At 38.4% G+C, this 20,881-nt stretch overlaps 1 protein-coding gene across 6 annotated transcripts in view; it reads right to left on the reverse strand.

Moving 5' to 3' along the window:
- LOC109463763 (probable phospholipid-transporting ATPase IF) overlaps positions 1-20,881 on the reverse strand; it is a 92,308-nt gene that overhangs the window by 4,835 nt on the left and 66,592 nt on the right. For 5 of the 6 annotated variants that reach the window (XM_019760616.1, XM_019760620.1, XM_019760617.1 and 2 more), the window contains 19 exons: positions 20,091-20,147; positions 19,511-19,663; positions 14,503-14,684; positions 13,942-14,034; positions 13,680-13,753; positions 12,768-12,871; positions 10,989-11,102; positions 10,092-10,214; positions 9,139-9,287; positions 7,277-7,330; positions 6,302-6,455; positions 4,935-5,183; positions 4,612-4,671; positions 4,221-4,348; positions 3,786-3,844; positions 3,299-3,378; positions 2,964-3,029; positions 2,600-2,703; positions 249-417 (listed from right to left, as the gene is read on the reverse strand). In XM_019760616.1, coding sequence (XP_019616175.1) covers positions 249-417; positions 2,600-2,703; positions 2,964-3,029; positions 3,299-3,378; positions 3,786-3,844; positions 4,221-4,348; positions 4,612-4,671; positions 4,935-5,183; positions 6,302-6,455; positions 7,277-7,330; positions 9,139-9,287; positions 10,092-10,214; positions 10,989-11,102; positions 12,768-12,871; positions 13,680-13,753; positions 13,942-14,034; positions 14,503-14,684; positions 19,511-19,663; positions 20,091-20,147 — 2,172 coding nt within the window. The remainder of the gene's footprint in view (positions 1-248; positions 418-2,599; positions 2,704-2,963; positions 3,030-3,298; positions 3,379-3,785; positions 3,845-4,220; positions 4,349-4,611; positions 4,672-4,934; positions 5,184-6,301; positions 6,456-7,276; positions 7,331-9,138; positions 9,288-10,091; positions 10,215-10,988; positions 11,103-12,767; positions 12,872-13,679; positions 13,754-13,941; positions 14,035-14,502; positions 14,685-19,510; positions 19,664-20,090; positions 20,148-20,881) is intronic. The other variant, XM_019760618.1, reaches the window with a different exon arrangement.

Raw genomic sequence — 20,881 nt, forward strand, 5'->3', positions numbered from 1 at the left:
CTGTCATTGGCTGAATTTTCTTGGAACATTTATTTCCATATACCTGGATATGTGTTGCACCCTGCTATTGGCTGAAAGTTTCAGGAAACTTCTATTTCTATATATATGTACATGTACCTGGTTGTGTTGCACCTTGTCATTGGCTGAAAATTGTGTAACAGTTGCACTTTATCATTGACTGAAAGTTTTAGGAAAATTTAATTTCCATGTACAGGCTTAAAGTTTGAAAAAGCATTATGTCCAAGTACCTGCTTGTGTTGCACCCTGCTTGGCCTGATGTGTTTGAAGATGACCTTTATGAAGATGTCCGGAACCATACAGGCAGTGACCAGGACCAGGAGGGCCAGCCACACCGTCGGACTGGACAGGAGTTGGAGGAACACGTAGTACATATCATCATTATCAATGGGCCAGCCACTGTGGACAGAGAGAAAGAAAACATGTCATTTAATAACAGTTCATGCTTAAACTAATGTATTTAGACCATTGGATGTTCTTTCAGCTAGTTTTCAATGGAGCTGAATCTATACAACAGAACAGAACATAATCAATACATATTAAAGTTAAAAGCAAACACAATATTTGATACAGTCATAACAAACCAGTAAGTTAAAGTATAACACTAGCAACTTGGAATGAAGAAAAATCTTAATATGTTTCCTTAGGCTAGTGACTTGTTGGATGAATCAAACTGAAGATTCTTAAGTATATGGAACTAATGGTAGGTAGGGGACAACACTTTGCCCCAGTTAAGTATACATGTACATGTACATATGATAATTATATATTGCAATAGCTATTAAACACAGCTATACGTAATGGATATATCTTTAACTGCAACTTATGGAATATAAAAAAATGAATTGTAGAACACCAATGATAGTTTGTATTTCAATACATACGATGAAGCAACTAATACTTATTCATGTATTTGGCTTGTATTTGGAAAGTTCTGAATCAGTAAAAGTGAATATGAGCACAGGAGACAGATTTTGAAAGATTTTAGTGCAAAGGAGGGCAAAAGAAAAGAATACTCTGGGCATCCAACAACTTACATGTATGATATAACCTGTAATACGCTGATAATCTACTAACAATCTGTTATCTTTAAAACATGGAATGCATGTAGTACACGGATTTCAAGACTCACCACATTTTGTATTAAATTTTAGTAATAATTGTAATAATTATAGCATGCCTCAAACACCCAACTAAGTAGTATAAGGTTCAAACCCTTAATCCAGTGGTCCAAGGTTGTAGACGGCCTCCACAATGTAACCAGTATTGGGTGCACATAGGACAACTTATTACTGCACTTAGACAGGCTTAAAGAGGCTGTTATGTCAATCTATGAAAGCACATGACATTGTACATCTTATGCCAATGGCCGATCACAAAAATATCACATGATTCTTTTTAACCAATCAAGTGATGTGTCTGATAATTCAATCAACCAATCAAATGACATGTCTGATTACTCCATGTTGTAAATTCAAAATGGCTCCTTGAAATATCATATATATCATCAGATTCTTTAAAATATCTATGTTTCTCTATCCACACATAAGACTCCCTGTTGCAATCTGGATACATGTTAGACAAGACAGATATTTTCCGGAGAATTTTCCCATGCACATACAACTTCACAATGATTTCAGTTATAGGAGAAATTCTTACAATATCCATTTTGACACAACACTTAAAGTTTCATCTTAAACTAATAAAGGAGCAAAAATGGTGCAAGAAAAAAACTGAGGTAGAGAGGAAGAACTCATACCTTGGACTGCATAGATGAGGCCAGAGTTTAGAAGTAAGGTAAGCAGAAGCAGGACAGAATATCCAGTTAGTTCATGCAGAGCAGAAAAGATCTACTGTGTGGTATTGATGCATTGGAAAGTTTGATAAGTTGAGATGAATTAGTGTGATCTACATGGTCATAAAATATTGTGGCGTCGGGTGGCGTAGTGGTAGATCATTCGACTGTCAACCGGGAGACCTGAGTTCAATCCCGAGTCGTACCCGGGACATGTCTGGCCATGTGCCTCGACGTTGTGCCCTTGGGAAAGGCACTTTACACGACTTTCCTCACTGCACCCAGGTGTGAATGGGTACCTCACTTCGGTTGGGGAAAGTCGTATTGAGGTCACCTTGTGGCGCCGAATGGCAGCCGCACAGACCCTTGCGGCAGTTCCACAAAAAAATGTGGAACAAATATGTAATGTATCATTATGTGTATTATTATGTGTATTATTACCATTTGTAGTATTGTACCATTGTAAAACCCTGCATCAATTCAGCACTATAAGGCTGCAATTGCACGGATGATGTTTGGCCAATAAACCATTTATTTATTTATTTATTTATTTATATGTACTATTTATCTTTCGGTGTCAGAATATTCTAGAAATCTGTCCCAATATTCCAGAAATCTGTCTCAATTTTGTGTATGGGGGTATCTATAGCTTGCTATCTATAGGGATTATATTAATAATATGTAAACTTACCATTGGACTTAAAAAAGCTAATCATTGCGGTAACCACATACATTAAGCATAGTATACAAAACAATGTTCAACAAGTAGCTGGGTTCAAGACTTACAACATGATGGCACTGTAGACCAATGTGAAGAGAAAGTAGACAATGATGGACCCCCAGATGGCGAAATGGTTCAGCCAGGTCCAGTAGTGAGTCTCCACTGCCATCTGAACAAGACAGGCAAAACTCATTGTTAGTGAGTGGAAAAGGGCTCCGCCCCTGTGGTGCTGCCAAAAATCAGCATCTAGTGCTGAAATGCCATCCAATTGTTTAACATGTTAATCTGTGTTGGTAGTAATCATATATAGTAAAATGTTGAGCTTTATGTACAATGTACAATGTACAATGTACAATGTCATGTAGAAGAGCTTAAAACTGAAACAATCTGTTTAAATCTAACTCATTGTACTGGCTAGTTTAACCTTACCTTAAGGTTGACTACTATCACCACTGCCGTAAAGATGAATGTCCCCAAACCGAAGTTCCCAAACATCTGGAAAAGACCGTCACAAAGTTAGACTATTAAAACTAGTAAATATAATATGAAAAAAAAATATATATATATACATTGTATACATGACATCTGCTTGAATGTTAGACTAATAATAGGTATCCAATATTTCAGGGTGGCAAAAGACAAAAAAATTTTTACAGTAACGTTAAATCTGTTAGATATTGACATTTGAGGTGTTTCCAACAACAGCTTTACAGTTAAAAGCAGGTTTCAGCTGAGGATACTGATTCTGTTCTACATGTACGTACCGTTTGGTCAGGCATCAGTGAGGGTGCATCCCAGAACAGGTACATTGGGCCATAGTAGTTAACCAACGCATGCCAGATTCCTGAAAAGTATATTCGTGTAAACATTGTAAACCAAGTATTGTCAAGATGTTATCTGTAGAACAAGACAAAGTCAGGTTCTAAAAAAAACTCTTTATCTAGTGCTGAAATGCTATCCAATCGAAAAACAATTATTATGGTACAAACAGAAGAGAGAATGAAAGATATTAATAGGTTCATATAACCACAAGCTTAAGGTTTTTTTGTTTTCAATTACAAGTAGACAAAAAACTATAATGATTTTATGGAAAAGTTTTGATAAGATGTAAAGTGAATCATACAGGTAGAATTTTTATGAATGTTACAAGCAAACAAAAAACACAAAGAAAAGAAATTGAACCTCCATATCCTATAATATTAGGTATGAACCACACATGTATACATGTGTACACTGGAAAGGATTTCTTACCAAGTATTGTCCAGTACAGAAAGTGGAAAATGTCCAACCTCCTGTTCTTCGCAATGTCCCTACAAAACAGCAATAGACATTTCTAGTATCAAAATACACAATGTCATGTAAATACAAAAAGTCTAATGGAGCAAACAAACACAAGAATGTTATTTCCGAAATACAAAGTAGCTCGTCGGCAGAACGTACGTACTGCACCTGCACGAAACCCTGATTTCATATGTAGTTTCCCTTGGAACGTTGTATCAGATTTTTTCCCATTGCATAATTTTATGATATCTTGTCCGACCTTATATGAGATGTTCTGACAAAATGCTATGCACAATACATTATGGGTTTAGAGCAGGTGCAGTACGTTCTGCCAACGTGCTATAATACACAAAGTAATAGGTTAAAGACACATTAAATTTGTTATTTTGACACTGCAGTACTGACTTGTAGAGTTCAGGATTCTTCATAAGGTCGACTTTCTTCATGTTCTGTTCAAACAGGCCGTACAACAGGATCGGTAGAGAAGTGAAGAATATGTTGTAGAACGTCAGGAACGCCGTATCATACAGAGTCTGAAAACAACAACAACACAGAACAAAATGTAGTGTCATGTTTTAAGTTAAAACTTTTGTTCCAACACAAGGGATCACTTAGAGCTCTTGACCAGTCACTTTTAGAACAATAAGTATTCATTCTTTAATTTTCTAAAACTTTAGCACTGAAAAACTACAACACTGTTAACAAACAAGTCAGATAATCCCCATCATTGTATTTGTGGAGTAAAGAAGAGTTACAATATTTGATAAAAGATAGATGTAACTGAAACTGTACCTACCGTTTGCGAGTACCCATTGTAGAACTGGAATAGGAGCTGGGGGCTAATGAAAGCAACATTCTGGGAAGGAAAACAACAACAAAGCAGTTTGGAATATCAAATAAACAACTAGGCAAAAACAGGCCCAATAACATTACATTTTGTACATTTTACAGGCCATTAGGTGATCAGGTATAAGATTTTCTTTCAATCAAGACAGTTATATGAAAATTGAATGCATTTATCATCTGAATCTGATGCAATTATATCTTTGAGTTATTAACGTCATTGCACACTGACTTGTAGTAATGTTATAGTAACTGTAGTTTTGTGTAGCCCCCTACCTTATAGAAGAAGTACTGCACCAGAGTTGCGAGCCGGATGTAGTAGTAGTGTCCATGCACCAGCAGTAACTTCTTCAGAAACTGAAACCTGGCGAAGGCGAAGTCACTGGCGCGAACCGCCTGACGACCCTCCTTTCCCATGATGCCTACTCCTACGTGAGCTTCCTGGATCATGCTGCAATCGTTAGCCCCGTCTCCAATAGCCAGAGTGATTGGGTGCTCAGGAGAAGCTTTCATGAGTTTCACAACCTGCAGGTGGACAGGGAAAGGCAGTGGTGGAAATACTTTTATTCAGTGTTCTGCTGTGAGGTACTAAAAAAATGAAGAGAACGTAGCTTGTTCTGGGGCTATTTCAAATAATGCTACAAGTATCAAATGTGCTAAGAAATGGCAACAAATGTCAATATCAGAGTCAATATCTCATCCAGAATACTTTTTGTCTTGCCACCCTAAAACTGCATTAATTTTGGAACTTTGATATATTACCCATTATGTTTCGCATACCTGGTAAACTGTCTTTATGCGTAACACACCAGTTTTGTACATGTAAGTACAGGCTGCGTAAGACTGGACTGTAAGGTTTGAACCACTCACACCAGGAAGGACCCCTACTCTTTTCGATAAGTGCAGTGGGTTCTTTACCGTGAGTGGGGTGTGGCTCTCCCAAAACACGGGACCTCCATTTAACATCCTATCCGAGGGACGTCCCTAACCAAAGTTAGGTACACATTTCCACCTGAGTGAAGTGAGGAAAGCCATGTAAAGTGCCTTTCCCAAGGGCACAAGATCATTGACATTGTAGGATTTGAACCCAGGACCTCATGGTTCCTAGCTGAACACACTTACTACCATTTATGCCACACAACCCCACTAGCCTGTCCTGTAGGGCAGACAGTACTATTAGATTTGTCCATAGGAACACATGGCTTAAATACACTATTTGAAGTCCTCATGAAAGTACTTGCCCATACTTCAATCTCAAAATTTTTTTTGCACCAGGTAGAAACAAGGGTCTGATTCCCAAAAATAGAAAGGAAACAGGGGTTTGACCAGCTCAAATTCCCGCCACAGCTGATGATAGTAACAAAACCTCAACTTTGACCTAATTTTCTATGGTATCCATCCGCCTGGCCAGACAAGACCTAACCACTCACATCTCTCATTACGCCCACTAAACTGGTGAAATAAACAAAACTTGACCAATGTAGGAAAGTTTAGACCCTACCTGTGCCTTCCAGCCCCAAAATCTCCAAAATGGACCAAAACTTTCAAGAGAAAAAAGGATTTTCAAACTAGGCACTACAATCGTGTTCCCATTTTTTGGCCTCTACTGCGCAACGCAAATGTGGTGTCTGCCCTGTACTGACCTCAGCCTTTTGCAGAGGTGACATCCTGCAGCAGAGCACAGCCGTGCAGTTCTGACACAGCTCCATGAACAGGTCCCTGTGATCAGTCAGTATGTGGGCCAGGCTCATACCATCCACCACCAGGGCGTGTGTTGTCACATGGTCCTCCTGGATTCTGTTTCACAAAAAGATTACAGTCATCAGGTCTAGTAAATTTAAACAAAATGTTGTGTTTCCTGACCGACCCTAGAAAAAACTACCGACCCTAGACTTTTTTCATTTGGACCTCTGCAGGGGACAAATTTTTTTCAAGCTAATGGACCTTTTCTAGCTCCATGATCTGATACTTGAGTGATGAAAAGTTGTACACAATTGGTTTTCCAAAATTGACATTGAAAAGGATAGTATTCTCATGCTCATGTAAGTTTTGCTTCCAATTTTGTCAAACTGTATATTAAGTTGGATCACCAGAGACCGCAAAAGGCTTTAAAAAAAGACAATTTCTAACGACCTTAATTTTTTTCAGAACTGAAACAGGAAACACATCATTTTTTCCCATAGGCCTTAGCACACTGGCATTCTTAACTGTTTGTGTGGGTGAAATCTTCTTAACAACCCAAACCTGATGCATATTTTGCAATAGGACAGTTTAGGACATACATTGTACATTGTACGTGCTCCCCTATTTCCGAAATACAATGTATACAAGTACAACATTACTTATCGTATTAATATTTAATTTGCATTAGACAGGATCACATGACATTTTTAAATTGAATTGCTATACAAATAACTGATCATGAGGAGCATTGCTGTATATGATGGCAATGCTGGGACCTGTTTGCTGGCATGATGAACAAGTGGGGGGGGGGGGAGAATCTGAAAACTGTGAACTTCTACACACCACATGCATTGTTCTGTCCTCTGCCCAATCTACTAATATAGAAAGTGTCAGCAAGTGACACACTGTACTATTGTGGATTATTGGGAAGTCACCTTCTTGTATTCCCAGTAACTGTGGAACTGTGTTGATATCTGGACTGTGAGATGCTGAAATGGTACAGAAGATTGAGAATAACAAACACAAGTTGCCGTGACAGCTGGGTAAAGAAGCAAAGATCAGGGCTCTCTGTTTTCTTCCATCCTGTTGTTTTGACCCCCTAATGTCTCGAGGCCAGGGACACCAGGACTCGACATACATTTGTAAGGCTAAGGCTAAGGAAATGTTATTTGCTGCATTTCAGGAGGTAAATTTTATTTGGCTTCGTTCAAATCTTGCAGCATTGTTACACGACGACTTGTCACAAAAATGTCAAAACTATTTGTCTGTCAGTTGAAGAATGATAGACATTTGTGCCTAGTGCTGTGTACCTACTAAAACCCACAATTACGTTCAGGTCCAGATCCAGATCCAAGTCCAGAGGTTTACAATGTAGGTTTAGTTCCGGACTCGTAAGTCCAGACCTAAACCCATGGCATATACAAAATTGCATGTTGGCAATCTTGTAATGTTGTTTGGGCAAAACTTTGGCTACATAACATGGAGATTGATGATGATGCCTGATGGCAATGTTTTCTTCATTTTGCAACACAGATTTTGCAATCTATGGAAGGTTTTAGGCGGTTTGGGAAGAAAAGGGGAATGTGACATGTTTTTTTTGTTGTAATAAGTCCGGAATCGGTTCTTGACTTTTATGTTCTTTTGACTTGAACCTAAACATTTTTACAAGTCCGAAACTGGTCCAGTGAACTGGTACACAGCACTATTTGTGCCTGTTCTCGGTACCACGATTTCAACCAGGGATGGAAGGACCATTGAGAGAGCCCTGTATTCAATTGTTAATAAGAATTATAGGAATCAACTATATTACAAAGAATAGGAATTAACTACTAGCGCACAGAAGAGAATCACAAAAAATAACAGAAACGAAGACCAACTGCACAGCATTGAGTTCAACACAAACAGTGAGAAATCACTTTAGGTTCAAGATACACAAGTTACAAAAAGAAATACTAATAAGAGGATTTATTGCTTGCCATGTGTATGTGTAGATTTTTGAAAATAGAGTGCCTTACCATTTGTTGGCCTATCCATTGGGACTGGCTCTTATCATGATAATATAATTGCTTGGTGCCAAATTTGACTAAGACTGGTCAGACTGAGCCTAAATTACAGGACATCAGTTCGAATTCTACAAATTGTGCATGTATGTTGCAGAAATAATCGTACTTGCCATAGACTCCTGTGTGTGATGATGTCCTAGGGTGGTGACACTAAGTTAGAAAATAAATACTAACCCTGGAATTGTCCTCTTGAAGATAATCCTAAACTTCTCAGTCTACATTTGACACTATGAATTTTCAAAGGCATCCAATGCAATATTCAGGATTGCATTTTTGCCTCACAGATGCATTTATCAGTATGGTATGGGATTCAACTTACTACTAACATTAAAAGAATGGCCCCATAATTAACTTTGAAAATCCGATTTTGCCACCCAGGAAAATAGAAATTGCAGTGGATGCCTTTGCAGAAGCCAAAAAATATGACAAACAAAAATTTCTGTTGAAACTTATTAAAAAGAGCTCTCACAACGCATCCACAGTAAGAATATTGGACACCGAACAAAACTACTTCCTGAGAGGGGTGAAAGAGGCTATTTACATCAGGGCCCATCACCCTTCACTCAACCGTGACGGGGGCCGACATCATTTACCAGATTCATCTGACCCAGTGTTGACGTCACACTTCAAAGAAGCCAATATGACAAGCCTCACTAGGTCAGACTACTGAGGAAGACTGAGAAGTTTCTTTGTGTTGGACCACCAGAAGTTTTAACTTTAAACAAGAGCTGCACCTTTTGAGATGCTGCAGGATAGTGTCTGCACACTGCTGCATGGTTCTCTGCTGCACCAGGTACAGTTCATTCATGCCGCGCTGGAAGTGAGTACAGGAGTGACTGATGTTCACAGCTGTCTCCTGTTTATCTCCTGTCAGGACCCAGACCTGCATCAGGACAAACAGTCAATATTTTTCTTTATGTCATACTTGGGCTGCAATAATGTTCGATAGAGGTGTTCTGGCCCATGTGCTAACTAGCGGTACAGCCCAGGGTTCTCTTTGGTTATCACACAGGCTTCCAAATGTTCCTAAAAATAATTCAAACGCGTTTTGCACACACCGAGTGCGCCACTTTCGAAACTTCGAACACTGAAGTCGGATGTTGGAATTGACGCTGTTACACTTTTTGTTTCGATACACCAAATTTTGCCACATTTCGCATTGAAATGTCCGTTTTCTTGGATAGGTATGGCATAAATAAAATACAACACAGTGTATTCCACATCACCCTCGGTCCCAGCCCTCCCGTGGCTCAGGCTGGTACCTAAGGCGATACGGAATACACTGTGTAGTATCTTGTACCTGTATACATGTAGCCAGTATAACCGTCCTTCAGCATAACACACCAGCTTGCAGGTACATGATGTACGTGGTGTGGTGGCAGCTGGCTACATTACCCCAAACAACTTGTTATATCTAACCCTTGAACATTGACATCTAAACATATTGTTTAAAGCTACCTAATGATAATGTCCCTACTGTACTTGGTGAGAGCGAGTTCTACACTGCAATAGTTCTAGGAAAGAATGAGATTTTGAACTCTTGGTTGATAATACTTCACTTTGGGTGCTTAGGGATTTGTCAATAGATTGCGAGAATATCACAACTACAGGTACATGACAACCATACTGGAGTAAAAAAGAACTGGAATAACTAATTATGTTTCCAGGGTGAACTGTGACCTCTCACCTTTACCCCTGCTAGCCTGAGTGCCTCGATAGTGTCACTGACTCCATCTTGTAGTTTATCCTCCACTCCAGTGGCTCCCAACAGGTGGAAGTCTTTCTCTATGTAGGTTATCACTGCATTAACCTGGTGCACAGCAAAGGGTAAATGTATGTAAATTTACAATGTATAACTCGTGGTTGCAGCCATAGCCAATTGAAATGCCAATTTGTGGTGTGGGGTGGTGTAGTGGTAGAGCATTTGACTATGAAACGGGAAGACCCAGGTTCAATCCTGAGTTGTACCCAGGACATCTTTGGATATGCGCTCCGACGTTGTGCCCTTGGGAAAGGCACTTTGCACGACTTTCCTCACTCCACCCAGGTGTGAATGGGTACCTAACTTCGGTTGGGGAAAGTCGTAATGAGGTCACCTGGTGGCGCCGAATGTCAGCCGCACAGACCCTTGTGACAGTTCCACAAAAGTGTGTGGAGCAAATATGTTATAATTTATAATATTATGTATCATGTGTATTATGCGATTGTTTGTGATTATTGATTGATTCTTATGTGATTGTAAAATGATTGTAAACCCTGCATCAATTCAGCTATAAAAGGCTGTGATTTCACAGGTAATGTTTGACCAATAAACCATTAATAAATCAGTAAGTTACTTATTTCAGCACAAAAAACAACAAGAAGCAATTTCATGATATGTGTGTGTTTTTACTATGTTATTTGATGTACAATGTATGTATGTTTTCCTCGAATGAACCCTGAAAGATTAGCCTTTTGGCTTAAGGATATTGGAATAAAAAAAATAAAGTCGACAATGAGTTTACAAACTAGGACATTTCACAGAGAACCTTCTTTCAACCAACAACATGTTGCAGTCAGCATGATGGTAATCAACGCCCCCTACCTTTTCTTCCCTGTCCTGCAGGGCATTCCTGGCCTCTGTCATCTTGCTCTTGATGTCTGCATATTGTTCTTCATTCAGTTCCTTTATACAGTACACCAGTGTTCGCAGCCCAATCTATGCAAAGTACAGGACAGAGGCCAATTATCTTCCCATTCTCTATGGGGGTCTTTGTTATATTCCTTTGGTTATACAAGTCTAAACAAGTTTAAACAATGTACAAATGTAAAAAGAAGTAAGTCACTTCCACTAATACTTAAATCATTATAGTCCGGTTGTCAGTTTCTGCATACACCTAAAGCTACAACCAAATTTAGGACTGAAAGAAACATTTCTAATACAATGCATAATACATCATTCAACCACCACTGGTGGCTTAAAACGTTCAATCACTGCAGAAGACACATCCTATTTTCCAAGGACTAAAAGTTGAAGTCAGAGAAGTAAGGCCACAGCAAGTAAATTTTATGGATGACATCCTATAATCCAAATCTAATGCGAGCGGGCAAAAAAAACAAGACGGGCTCAAAAAACAAGGTTCCTACATTTTAGAATTCTGACTCAATCACTGTACAAGTGGGAAAATCACATATACACAGCCAGCATCACATATCACTGCATCAAAGTAAGGAACAAGTTATCTGCCATCCACCTTCCGGCATGGCAACAGACATCTTTGCCCATTTTCGGCATGGTGACCACTGTAAGAAGGCAACAATTTTTTTCCCAACATCAGGCGAAAATTAATGCGCGCGCTGATGTCATCCATAAAAATTACTTGCTGTGGCCTAATGTAGGTTTTTGGCTAACACAGACATGTTGTCAGAATGATTTACGAAGTCTACAGTAAGTGTTGAGCTTTCAACCCTGATCCTCAAACTAAGGAGATATCCCAATTACACCACCAAGGTGCAGGCACCACAATCACTCAACAACACCTCAAATGTCTTCTCTGACTTGGCGATGTTCCCAGGCTGTCTGGAACCATCATTTTTACCAACACTACAAAGGTACTTAAAACATAACACACTAAGATAATCAAAGAGATGCATTCATTCATTTTGACTAGCTATTGTTGCCTGTGCTGCCACAAATATCAATAGATATCTTTTTAAAGAAAAATATGTACAGTGTCACATACATGTACATGTAATACTGTTGCTGCAATGGTTATGAATTAAACAATCTTCTCATGTTGCAGTTGAAAAGCTTTGACTGGTTTGCTACATCTACATGTAGAATGCTGTCTTGTTGTCATGATCCACTACATCCTAGGTTTAACATAAAAAATTCACTTCTAAACACATGTGGTGGCATGGTGGCTTTGTTGTTAGGGTTACTGAGTAAAATCTAAATGTTTTAGGTTCGAATCCCCAGCAGGTTCCAGATGTAATTCCGACTCCTCACCTATACATAAGTCTGAACTTCAAAAAGCTAAATGTTCTAAACATACAAAACTGGAGTCATTCATAGCATTGGGAGAATGACAACGATGAGCATGGAATTCGACCAGTTTCGACTTTATTAATCTTTCTCAAGAATGACAGAGATCGGACCACTCCTCCTTTTATACCTTTTTCTGTGCCTCTCTAGTGCAGGGCGCTCTGCTCGAGTTTAAGATATTGACCAATCAGCATTGAGCATTTCATTTTGCCCTGGTTTAGGCTGGATAGCCCTGATCTGAAGGTCTAGTTTACTATGCACTGAGCATACAAAACTGGAGTGTTATGCCTTGAGCCAGTTAACACATGTAAGTTAAGAAACAAAAAAACAACAACTTACCTCAGCAAACTGGTTGACATGGTACAGAGTTTTGTCTCGTTCTCCACTTAAACACAGAGGTAGCAGGGCAGACTCCGCACCTTTGGTGTACAGTCTGATGTTTCCTGTAATAAGGGATAACATTAGAATCATTCACTAATATCAGTTATGAAGGTTACAAATCCTCAACACCATTAAAAGTCTACACATCAGCCACCATCAAAAGTGATTTAGCAAAAAATCAGGTGCTTGTCTCTAACATTTCTATCATTATATCAGAATCAGAATCTTTCATTAATTATTCCATTTGAAACAAAATGAAAGGTTCAATTTTACACTGTGATAGTCAGAACAACTTTATCAGGTAAGGCAAGCTGAAACACACCGACAACTTTCTTGGTGAAGTCAAACTGTGAAGTGATCAGCACCATTGATAGAGCATAGCAGAGTGATAGTCATTCAGCACAAGTGACAGAACGTGACAGTCTAATTGTGAACTTTGAAATCTATTTCTCATTGGCTCCAAAGCCACTGTGCATTTTGCAATTGTACCATGTGGGAAAAGCACTGCCCTGATTTGTGTGCTAATAATGGCTTCAGTTAAACCAAGTGCACACAAACCAATTAAATCCTTCAAAATGGATTGGTACCTTTTACATTTGCCTTCTTCACAGAAGCAGGTAAAAGATTAACTTTCATATGGTAAGTTCAGAACAGATTCTAGTACATGTAATGTTATGCCTAAACTACATTAATCATTAAAATACGTATTTTCAAATGTAGCTGTTATACATGTAATTATAATTTACATTAATCAGAAAGTAGATCATTTACATTAGTAATTGAAATGGACTAATCAATGAATATAGTAGTATCTTTTACTTGTTTAAAAACTTCATCTATTGACAGTGGAAATCATTATACATTGTGTACCGTTTGGCAACTTGATGATGGCACTCATCCTTTTTCTTGTTGGGTCGAACTCAAGGATGTGAAGTAACTCGTATCTGGAACAAAACCAACAAACAGATGGAATTAATTACTCAAACTTGACAGTTTTTCAACAAAACAAGAATTTTTCTTCAATGAAATATCAAACATTCAAATTACAGTGTACTACAATAAAAATTATGTGGCTTACAAAGAACAGTAACAATCCATTTCATATTTCTTAAAAGAATAAAATATGTCTTACTCTTTTTCTTCTCCCCGTACACTGATCTTGAGGAAGTCTCCAGCTGACTTTCCTTCTGTTATTCTTGTCTGTCCGAGGAAGGTGATACCAAATCTACAGAGGACGTTCAAAGATATTGAGTTGTAGGTGGAGGTAAAATTGTCTGGTGCATGTAATTTTTAATGCTGAAAGTATTTTGAGCCCTGTTGTCTCAGAAATGCACATTCAATCATATCACCTCATCTTGAAAGTTCGTTTAACTTAGTAGAAGTCATTATGAAGCAGTTTGAAACTGTAATTTCAAAATTTCAAACACAGACTGTAATTTCCAATACATTCAAGTCTGTGCTGCCCCCCACCAACAAAGATGGGGGTGCCACAGTCTTTCTGCAACTTACGATCCACTGCTCACCGAGTCATGTGTATCAACTGCATAACGTGACGTCACGGAAGCGGTGGATTGCTAATTCGTTGACAAAGACTAGAGTTGTACAGTCAAAAATGTGGGTGACTCCAATTTCTTGTGTTGGAAATTACAGTTTTAATCTGCTTTATAATCATATTTATTAATATTCATATCACCTGTCTGCTGCTTCCACCAGAGCCTTTTCGTCAGGTGAGGATGCCTGGTACTCGAATGATGCTGCTGAGTCCATGGACACACCGTTGGCCTTGACTGGGGTGCTGTTTGCACTGCTGTTGTTGCTGTGCACGTGGACAGTATGACACAGCGCTATGGCAACCAAGAACTCCTCAACTGCCGCCTGTGGGATTGGGGCGATATAGATAGTCAGTGTGAATGTAAGTTCAGCACCAGGGACAGGACCAGTGTGAAGTCACTAGGAGGATAGTCAGTGTGAATGTAAGTTCAGGGACAGGACCAGGACCAGTGTGAAGTGACTAGGAGGATAGTCAGTGTGAATGGAAGTTCAGGGACAGGACCAGTGTGAAGTCACTAGGAGGATAGTCAGTGTGAATGTAAGTTCAGGGACAGGACCAGTGTGAAGTCACTAGGAGGATACTCAGTGTGAATGTAAGTTCAGGGACAGGACCAGTGTGAAGTCACTAGGAGGATAGTCAGTGTGAATGTAAGTTCAGCACCAGGGACAGGACCAGTGTGAAGTCACTAGGAGGATAGTCAGTGTGAATGTAAGTTCAGCACCAGGGACAGGACCAGTGTAAACATTTTGAGATTTAAATCTTCAAACTAATGTTGAAAGGGAAGATTTCACCTAACCCCAAGGGAGTGAAGCAATTATTATTTCCACGGCGGTCTGTCACTACGGCATTCTTTCCCATTGCTAGGAGCGTTCTAAAAAGTATCGGGTTACAAGACGCTATTTTGGCCTGTTTTAGACTACCCGTAAAATATTCAAAAATGAAAAAATAATATTTGGTGGTAAATTTCGTCAAATTAAAATGAAATAATCGTCTTAACATCCTTTAAATGTTAGCATTTTATGTTAAATCACTGATTTTTAAAAATTTCGCTCAGAAAGACGATTATTTTCGGGTTTCCGAGCACAAGTCATGTCACGTTTTTAGGCAAACATCGTTCAAACCTGGCTACGTATATTGACGCAGATCCTCGATTTTTATATTTTTCGACGACTAGGAATAAGGTCAAAAATCGTGTTTTAGGGATTTTTTAATTTTTGATTTTAAGTCTAGTTTTTGTCGATATATTGGTGAAAAAAATTGCATTTTTTGACATTTTTCTCACTAAATTACCCATAATTCAAATTGAGGCCATTTTTCAAAAATCCCTAAAACACGATTTTTGGGACAACCGTGACAGTCATTTTGAGCCGTAAATAGGGTATGTTTGACTCTCCATGTTTCCAGGTTTGAACGAGTTTTGCAGACATGTCATATTGCCAGAAAGTGTGCATTGTGTTATTCATAAAGGTGTAAAGAATCATTACCGTATTCAAGGTCACCCAAGGATACGACAGTAGCTTCGCTACATGTTACATACCCACCAAAAATTATAGCGGACATGTACTGTCCAGGAAACTGTTTGTATCTATAGAAAAGTGTTGTTTTTTATCTGTTGCGAGGCACTCAGACAGAAGGGCTTGTTTTGCCGCTTTATTGTAAATGACCGCAGGTGACCCCGAAATGGAATGCGGGTTCGATTCGAATCGCCCAGATCGAACACCATCGAACACAGTTCGGATTCTATGAAATGTGGGAACTTTGCAGCCCAGATTTTACCACCGTGTTTCTGTGTAGTAGGTTTTGTTTTCAGGGTGTTTTTTTGTGTGTTTGCTTGTATTTCTAAAGTTATGTCCAGATACAGAGGTCATTGATAAGGCTTGGGTTCCAATGTACATTGTCTGTGTTTCTGTAATTCCCAATAAACATTGTATAAAATGAAGTTGTTGATACAATGTTATATCTCATGATGTACCCTGATGAAGGTGACAGTGGTCACTGAAAATTTGATCCTTTTGCACACTTCAAGTTGAAATAAAAGCATTATGCAGGAGTTCTCATGTATCCTCAGTCAGTACTTCTATCTTCCTATTCCTATTTAATATTCTTCCAGCATTTATGACTTAAAGAGCTTAAGGAATGGATCTGCAGAAAGCATGTAATATGAGACATCAACTACCTTAAAAAGCATGCCATAAACTACTGTTAATTCCTTGCATTAGGTATCTTTTATTGCTTCAAAATGTGAGCAATCAACAGGGTTTAAGTGTATTTGAAAGCAGGGGGGCAATGAAATTTATTGTTTGAGTCATGGAGCAATTTGTATCCTGATTGGAAGTAATTTTATCCCTACTTTCCAGTCCCATATAGTGAATTTACATTTTAATGATAGTTAATGATTGCCTTTAAACTAATAGCCCCTAAATGGAAGAATGTGTAAAGACCAGGATTGTAAAAAATGTGCATTCATTGCTGTTAGCACATTCTTTCAATACTTCCTTTTCTAAGACGATACCAATTTAATTTGTTGGTTCTTGGATTTTTTCAGAAAAAATATGAAGCGACAGAGTGAAAAAATATAACAAAAAGAAGTCTATGCATCATGTTATAGCCCCAAATGCTACCAAATGCTATTATAGCTCTATATAAGCCATGACATCAACACAAAAGGCTGAGTTGTTTTTATTTTTTAAACAATGAATTTTGAACTTTAAATCAAACTAACTGCATTGATAGATGAAAAAACTTTAACAGCTAGGAAGAAAAGGACTTTCCTCAACTGTGGGGGCAAAATATGAGCATATTTGAGTTGATTCACAACAAGAATTTTTTTTTCAAATCAGATAACCAACATACTAAATCTGTGTGGCCTAAGGTTGAAAGAATATAAAAACTCAACAGTCAAGGTACTGTAATAGTGATCAAAAGTATTTGTAAATCACAAAAAAAATTGACATTAAAACACTGTCATTGAAGAACTCCTGTATTGGCTGTGTTCCAATTTATCACTAGGCAAATATTGAGCTTTTGGGCATGACCAAAAATCTCAGAAAGGTTACGCCTTGACTACCGACTGTTTCTTGAGCGTATGCCAAGAGATTTGGCTGTGAAAAAGTGCAGTGAATACCGATTTCCTGTTAGGCTTAGGAAAAAAAATTCTGTGTTTCCTGTTTCTGGACCGACCCTAAAAAAACCTGCCAACCTTAGACTTTTTTGGGGGTGGACCCCTGCAGGGGACATAAATAATTTTTCGAACTGATCAACCTTTTCTAGCTCCATGATCTGACACCTGAGTGATAAAACGTTGTACAATTGGTTTTCTAACATTGGCATTGAAAATAAAGTGTCCTCAAGCAAGTTTTAAACTGTATTATATAAGTTGAATATATATCGATATCACTGAAATCTAAAAAAAAAAGATAATCCCTACTTACGGCCACACCAATTTAATTTGTTGGTTCTTGGATTCGCCTTTTAATTTTTTTTCTGATTTGCAAAAAAAAATTCTGGTTCTGAATCAACTAAAAAATGCTCATATTTTGCCCCCAACAGTTCTTCAGGAAGGTCCGGATCCTTTTCTTCCTAGTTGTTACAGTTTTTTATCTATCAATGCATTGGTTTGATTAAAAATTTAAAATACATTGTTTAAATATGAACCCAGCCTTTTGTGTTTAATTCATGGTTTTTATCATAGCATTTGGAGCTGTAATAGGATGCCTAGACCTGTTTTTTTGCCCTGTCGCTTCATATTTTTTATGAAAAAATCGCAAGAGAACAAACAAATTAAATTGGTCTGGCCTACAATTCAAATTTTTTTACGACTGAAACAAGAAACACAGCATTTTTTTCCCTAGGCCTAATCTTTATCACAGAAAGTGTTGGCAGACGCAATCTGTCACTGTTGGATGAAATGCCGCAGACGCTGTAAACGTTGCCTTATTAACAACTAGCCAGCATGATTTTCACTATAATCACTCAAAGTGAGCACTTTGGACAAGTGCTGCAGATATTAAGTGATTTGTTTAACCTTTGGCACACTGAAGAAGTCACTTGGTTACCGATTCTCTAATGGCTACAGGGTTAGGTAGCAGGGAGAAGGTTAAGTACAGAACCACTGCCATGGATCCATACTAAACTACATGTAGTAAGGTTGCCATGTCTATTAAACTTACAAAACTGTACTGAATACAAATGATGATGATGGAAACTTGATTGAATTTTGATTACTCTATAGGCTCCTCATCTATGATTGGTCAAACCTCTAACCCTGTTTTATGTAAATTAGGAGTGATTGACATTTTGCCCTCTGACCTCCATGTTTGCTGTAGACAGACACTCTATATTTATATATATTAAGCTCCTCATCTATGATTGGTCAAACCTCTAACCCTATTTTATGTAAATTAGGAGTGATTGACATCTTGCCCTCTGACCTCCATGTTTGCTGTAGACAGACACTCTATATTTATATATATTAAGCTCCTCATCTATGATTGGTCAAACCTCTAACCCTATTATATGTAAATTATGGGTGATTGACATCTAGGTCAAACCTCTAACCATATTTTATGTAAATTAGGAGTGATTGACATCTTGCCCTCTGACCTCCATGTTTGCTGTAGACGCAGACACTCTATAAGCTCCTCATCTATGATTGGTCAAACCTCTAACCCTGTTTTATGTAAATTAGGAGTGATTGACATCTTGCCCTCTGACCTCCATGTTTGCTGTAGACACAGACACTCTATATTTATATATATTAGGCTCCTCATCTATGATTGGTCAAACCTCTAACCCTATTATATGTAAATTAGGAGTGATTGACAGCTTGCCCTCTGACCTCCATGTTTGCTACAGTAGACACAGACACTCTATATTTATATATATTAAGCTCCTCATCTATGATTGGTCAAACCTCTAACCCTATAATATGTAAATTATGGGTGATTGACATCTTACCCTCATCATCTACAATGTATGATAGGTCAAACCTCTAACCATGTTTTATGTAAATTAGGAGTGATTGACATCTTGCCCTCTGACCCCCATGTTTGCTGTAGACACAGACACTCTATAAGATCCTCATCTGTGATAGGTCAAATCTAACCCTATTTTATGTAAATTAGTAGTGATTGACAGCTTGCCCTCTGACCTCCATGTTTGCTGTAGACACTGGCACTCGGGAGCTCATGTGCACCAGACTGCCGTTGTACTCCTCGAATTGTGTCCCGCCGATGGAACACTGCCGGAAACACATCTCATTCTCTGTCAGTGTTCCCGTCTTGTCAGTGAAAACATACTCGATCTAAGGAGAGAGAGAACGAATAAGAAAATGTCGCTCACCATACAAACAGCAAGGTGCAAAGTAGAGCCAAATGTTTGCATGATATATTCAATAAAAATTCAAAAACTGTGGTGACATTGGGGTTTATACAAAGCTATCTACCATCCAAAATCGTCACCCTAAAATGACCAGATCACATGATATCAAGACCGGAAGTTCCGCTGCAGTACCATAACAAGCAGCTAGGGAGCAAATCCTACCCACCTACCAAGTTCCATAGCTCCATGAGTTATAATGAGAAAAACCAAAAAAATGAGCAAATTCCTAGAATTTTTCCCAACTGGACGCATATACATTGTAGTAAAAGGTTCTGCCCCAGAGCCGTCACCAAAAAAAAAAAAAGAAAATGTTAAACTTTGTGTTGACTCGAAGTGCAAAATCCCCTTACCTGACCCAATTCTTCATTGAGATCCGAGGTGTTGGCTTGAGCTTTCAAGTTATTCTTCTGTAAAAGGACATAAAAATAAGCACAAGTTACTAGCCATTATTCAATGGTGGCAAACATGCCCTTTTCCATAGAGTGTAATCTGCGAGCATAATTTTTCATTTCTAAGTAGAGCGTAGATGGACTGCTATAATGCAACGTAGAGCATATAATTTGCGTAGAGTGTAATTCACCGTTTTGATTTTACATAATGCATTGTAGCTACTTGGAATTTATCGTAAAACGTAATGGGGAGTATTCCTGAATTCAGCGTAATACGTAGCCAGCTCTCAAAATTTTGCTTAGAGCGTTGTCGGGGACACCCCCCCCCCCATGCAGGCCCTCTTCAAGGAGATGAAAGTTTTTATTCATTCTTTGACAGCATTTGTCATCACTCTAATTAAAAAAAAAACACGTCTAAACTCTATTATCATGCAGACTACATCACCATCCATACTGCTTCATTTATTTTTCACTTCCATCATTGACATTGACCCCCAGGCAGTTAACCAGCATTAAGACCAAGGTCAATGGCAAATATAGATTTTTAATGGCAGAATGATTGCCGGTAAACCCCCCAGAGATCCCCATTTAGGGATTGCAGCACATAGAAGTTTGATCCATGATTTTAGACATGTGTATCCATGCTTGTCCCAAGTGAATGTAATGAAGAGTACAAACATTTTATGATGAAGTAAAGGCAAAATTTTCATTGTGCATGAAGTCCTGTACAAGATGGCACATGAGGCCATTCT

Source organism: Branchiostoma belcheri, unplaced genomic scaffold, assembly GCF_001625305.1.
Source record: "Branchiostoma belcheri isolate BF01 breed outbred unplaced genomic scaffold, Haploidv18h27 scaffold13, whole genome shotgun sequence".
Taxonomy (NCBI): domain Eukaryota; kingdom Metazoa; phylum Chordata; class Leptocardii; order Amphioxiformes; family Branchiostomatidae; genus Branchiostoma; species Branchiostoma belcheri.